The sequence below is a fragment of the Octopus bimaculoides genome, chromosome 1 (genome assembly GCF_001194135.2).
Source record: "Octopus bimaculoides isolate UCB-OBI-ISO-001 chromosome 1, ASM119413v2, whole genome shotgun sequence".
NCBI classification, from domain to species: Eukaryota; Metazoa; Mollusca; class Cephalopoda; order Octopoda; family Octopodidae; genus Octopus; species Octopus bimaculoides.
In genome coordinates this window covers 105,200,838-105,206,255 of record NC_068981.1, presented here as the reverse complement: position 1 = coordinate 105,206,255, position 5,418 = coordinate 105,200,838, and the positions used below count along the sequence as shown (strand labels likewise).

At 38.7% G+C, this 5,418-nt stretch overlaps 1 protein-coding gene across 1 annotated transcript in view; it reads left to right on the top strand.

The window, feature by feature from the left end:
- Positions 1–1,195: 1,195 nt before the first annotated feature.
- The window catches only part of LOC106871085 (centrosomal protein of 162 kDa), a 69,932-nt gene continuing 65,709 nt past the window's right edge, over positions 1,196–5,418 (top strand). Inside the window, exons 1-3 of the mRNA XM_014917370.2 lie at positions 1,196–1,282; positions 3,633–3,688; positions 5,213–5,292. Of these exons, the coding sequence (XP_014772856.1) occupies positions 5,266–5,292 (27 nt within the window). The 5' untranslated portion in view covers positions 1,196–1,282; positions 3,633–3,688; positions 5,213–5,265. The remainder of the gene's footprint in view (positions 1,283–3,632; positions 3,689–5,212; positions 5,293–5,418) is intronic.

The window sequence follows — 5,418 nt, the reverse complement described above, 5'->3', positions numbered from 1 at the left end:
GTAGTAGTAATAATAATTTTGTTGTATCTAGTAAGAGTCATTACATCAATGTTCAGCATTAATAACACATGAGCTGGTTTATTTCTACTCGTTTATTATAAGTCAATTGGTTAAAAAAAAAAAAACTGATTTACTGTTTAACTAAGTTAAATAAATTATTGATTAGTTGAATAGATTTTGACCAGTCAATTGGTCTAATAAAGGAGTGGAATTGAACCAGTACGTGTGTTAAGTATATTGGCGTAAGACTCTACTTTCACCAAAATTTGTTTTGACATACAAATTCGCATTATAGAATCTTGAAAATCTACAAAAATGAAGTAATAATAACAATGATGATGGTATCCCTAAGCCTTGGCTGACAACCAAGTTAGAGTTGGTGTTGTATTTGGGGTGACCCTTTACATGAAAACCTCAACTTAACATACCCGGAGAGCAAACCTTGTAGAAAATCATTCTCATTCATTGCAATGATGCTAACATACCAATCCAAATAATAGTGTGAACAGGAAGACTCCCCTGGGTGTCCAAGACACCAGCTCTCCTGCACCTAGCAGGGGCCCCTCAGAGAACAATGGAGTGGAAGACCAGACTCCACCTGGTTGTGGTCCCTTTACTACTCAAAATACGCAGTGTGCTTGCAAATGCAAGTGGCCTGTTGATCAAAAATTGGCTTCACTTGGAACTGCATAAAGTACTGTCTGTCTGATGTCCTTGTTGTGACTTGACAGACAGTATAATCTCTGGTACACATAATACCTTCAATCTACAACATTACAATATTGGATACTGTGCAACATCCTACATAATAAAAACAAGAATAGTAATCCTTTCCACTATGCCTGAAATTTTGAGTGGGTGGGGGCAAGTTGATTACATTGACCCCACTGCTCAACTGGTATTTATCTTATTGACCCCAAAAGGATGAAAGACAAAATGGACCTCAGTGGAGATTGAACTTGGAACATAAAGCTGGTAGAAATGCTGCTAAGCATTTTTTCCAGCATGCTAATGATTCTGCCAGAAAGTAGCTTATATCATCCAAGTACTTTGTATCATTTGTACTCTTAGTATTTATGTATTGCAGAAAATGAAGATCCTACTAATTTGATATGTTAGTGATATAGTTAGAACCAAATATAATTTCTTCATTTCTTCATTCAGTGGATAATTAGAAATAAAGAGAATGAGGCAATGCATTATTTCTATCATCAACAAAGAATACTATATGTTTTTCAGTTTCTGTAACATCTGGAGTGATTAATGAGGACCAGACAAGCAAGTAAGTACATATATGCACATAACTATATTTACATACATCTATATGTATATAAAATTAGTGTACATGGCGCAGGAGTGGCTGTGTGGTAAGTAGCTTGCTTACCAACCACATGGTTCCGGGTTCAGTCCCACTGTGTGGCACCTTGGGCAAGTGTCTTCTACTATAGCCTCGGGCCGACCAAAGCCTTGTGAGTGGATTTGGTAGATGAAAACTGAAAGAAGCCCGTCGTATATATGTATATATATATATATATGTGTGTGTTTGTGTTTGTCCCCCCAACATCGCTTGACAACCGATGCTGGTGTGTTTACGTCCCTGTAACTTAGCGGTTCGGCAAAAGAGACCGATAGAATAAGTACTAGGCTTACAAAGAATAAGTCCTGGGGTCGATTTGCTCGACTAAAGGCGGTGCTCCAGCATGGCTGCAGTCAAAATGACTGAAACAAGTAAATAAGTAAATGAGTGAGATCTATGCACAAAAGAGGTGAACTTAACAGGACACCTTACATGTTAAAAAGAGCAGTCAAAGCTCAAACCATGGATAAGAGTAATTTCAAAGAGGGATGAAAAATAAAAACATTTTCAATAGTTACCACTTGTACCTATGTTTTGAACATCAATGAACAAATAAAATAATTTGCCATCTGTGTCCTCATCAGCATGGGCGCTATAATTGATGTATATTTGTGGAACATTGTTCCATCTATATACATAATAATTTTTAAAATCCACCATGCAAGCACAGTTATAGTCGGCAGCAAATAAAAATTTATGTACCAACGTTTCTTCAAAATTACGAAAATTCTAAGAAAATATATAGGGCAGAAAAAATTAGAGAAATTTTCTACTAGTGGCTAGCATGCCTAATAGAGTCAATAGGCAACATATTTTTCATATAAAATTAGTGTACATATCTATACACAAAAGAGGTGAACTTAACAGGATACCTTACAGGCTAAAATTATATATTGTGAAATTTAATGTGCAAAGGGGAGGGGTCAGACTGGAGTCACTGAGAAGCTCGGAGAATGGTGTGTTGGAGAGGTAGGGTGGTGGGGTGGGTGCAGGGGGAGAGCAGATGCACGGTCCACGGAATGTGCTCTTGCAAGGGCGGTGTGAATAGTGGTGAGGGGATATCCACATACGATGAAACGGCGGGCCATAAGTTGAGACTGAGTCTCAAAGTCATGGTCGTCACTGCAGAGCCTGCATAGACGGAGGAATTAAGAATAGGGAATGGAGAGCTTGGTGTGTTTAGGGTGGGAGGAAGAGAAGTTGAGGTATGAGTGTGAGTCTGTGTGTTTGTAATGGATGGAGGTGGTGAGAGTGGAGGGATGAATGCTAACCGAAATGTCGAGAAAGGCGACGGAAATGTTGGAAATAGTGCGGAAGTGGAGGGCAGGATGGAAAGATTTGACAAAAGAGAGGAATGAGTCTAGATGTTCGCAGGAGAGTGAGGTTGCACCAATACAGTCGTCAATATAACGGATGTATAGTTCGGGAATGGGACCAGTGAAACTTGAGAATATTTGGGCCTCAATGTAGCCAACGAACAGGTTCGCATAGTTGGGGCCCATTCTCGTTCCCATGGCCACTCCCTAGATTTGCTGGTAAAAATCACCCACGAACGAGAAGCAGTTAAGTGAGAGGACAAGTTTGGCCAGATGAAGGAGTTTGGATGTGTCAAGTTGGGTGTTAGGTTGAAGGTTAAGGAAATGTTGGAATGTACGCAGCCCCTTGTAGTGAGAGATCACCGTGTATAGGCTCTGTGATGTCACAACTAATTTCTACTGCTGAGTGAACTGAAGCAACGTGAAATAAAGTGTCTTGCTCAGGGATACAGCACACAGCCGGGTCTGGCAATCAAACTCACTACCTCATGATTGTGAGCCCGATGCTCTAGCCACTGAGCCATGCACCTTCTGTTATCAATATCATCCTCATCATTATTTAACATCCCTTTTTTCCATACTGGTATGGGTTTGATAGCAACTGACAGACCAGAGAACTACACTGAGTTCTAATTACACTATACCTTAAAAAAGATGGGTTGATCTAGGACTGAATACTTTTGATGATAGGACTGCTCAGTCAAAGCTAACCTAGGGTTAAGCGACAACAACTAGTTTCATAGGATAGAGATTTGCTGAGAGTTACATATTCTTTCTTTTAAGTCTTATAAATGAGAGCGAAATTATTGTTTAACTTGTTTTATAGTACTGAGACCTATAATCATCCATGTTAAGTGAAACCAATTTAATTTTTCAAAACTTTTATCTAATTATTACTGAAAGAAAAAAAAATAGTAATGACTCCCATTTGTATGATCAAATGCTATTATTTTTGTCAGGAAAGAAGAAAATGTTGATCTCCACTCTGTGTCTGCTAAAGATTTTCCATTGAAAGGTATTTATAGTCTTCTGTTCCCTATCCTTTTTCATTCCTTTTATGTTTATTTTCCTTTTCTTTCAACCATTATTTAATATTGGTTTCAAATTTTGGCACAATACTAGCAATTTTGGGGGAGGCGTAAGTTGATTACATCAACTCCAGTGCTCAATAGTACATTTTTTATTGATCCTTAAAGGATGAAAAGCAAAGTTGACCCCTGCAGAATTTGAACTCAGAACATAAAGACAGACAAAATGCTGCTAAACATTTTGCTCTGCTCACTAACAATCCTACCACCTTGCCGCCTTAACAACTGTTAATATCATAATTCATTTTTTTGCCTTTCACCCTCTCATGGTCAATAAAATAAGTACCAGTTGCACACTAGGGTCGATGTAATTGCCTTACCTTATCCCCTGAAATTACTGGTCTTGTGCCAAAATTTGAAACCAAAATTAACAATTCATTTTGATTTTCCCAAAATAAATGGGCCTTCATTGGGTTGTCAATGAGTATTCAGCTGTTTGGTCAGTTGTACTAGATATTCATTGAATATACTTATAAGTGACTGTGTATTCCACAGACATGTAATTTTCAGGCAGGAATCAGCATGTCACAGTGTGTGACAAAGCTCAGCCTTTGAATTACAGGGACAACCCATGTAAAGGGCTTTCACACAGTTTCCATTCACCCAATTTCACTGACAAGGCTTGAATCTATCCAAGGTTATGATAAATTATGCTTGCACAAGATGTCATGCAGTGAGAGTGAACCTGGGACCTCATCATTGTGATAAACTTTCTTCACCATTCAACCATTCATAAAACTACACACACCCTCCACATACATACACGCAGACACACACACACACTCAGACCAATGAAGACTATTGACAACAATAGGGATGTCATACACTCACATGTCATACACTCAGAGAGATTAATAGAGAGAGAAAGATATAGGGAGACAGAGATTGTGATTAATGATGCTACAAACACACAACAGAGTCCAGTGACAACCCTCCCAGATGAAAGTTCTTTCAGAGCTTCTACATGGTTGCTCTCTGTCTGTTGGAAATACCAGGTAAATCTCCTTCAAATCATTCCAACCATCTAAGAAAATAAGGACACATTGAGCAAAGTGGTTGTGAATGCACTGAGTATGGGATAAAAGACAGGATGGTCACAACCAGAACGTTTTTGATCACAGAGGGGTCCTCACTGAAAGCTGAATTTGGGCTAAACAGCAACAGTGACAACTACATTATTTCAATTGCTGTTACACAAACTTAATGGAAGAATTTTCTGCATCTGTTTTGTGAACTAACATCACATTTCTCATTTCACACATCTCCTTGGTCCACTGAGCCAGTGAGTCTTTATGATGTGTGTTATTATAGAGATGAAAGTTCAAATCTGAATCTCAATAGGAGACCAATCTGTTGCTAGTAACTTACCTTATGGGAAGGTTTTCAACTTGGTTAACAAATCCTCTGCCATTTCTGTGGGTTTAATATTTTTTCCACAACTTTACTTTCAGAAACTGGCTCTTCTCATCCAGTTCAAGTCCCAGGTCCAGATACTTTAGATGAAATGGCAGACAAACAGAAGTTTTTTTCAGTGAGTTTCTCTGCTTTCTTTATTGTATCCCTTATTCCTTGTTGAGTCCTGTTTTGATGAGTCCATCGTATATGTGTGTGTGTGTGTGTGTGTGTGTATGTGTGTGTCTGTGTTCCCCCCCCCCCC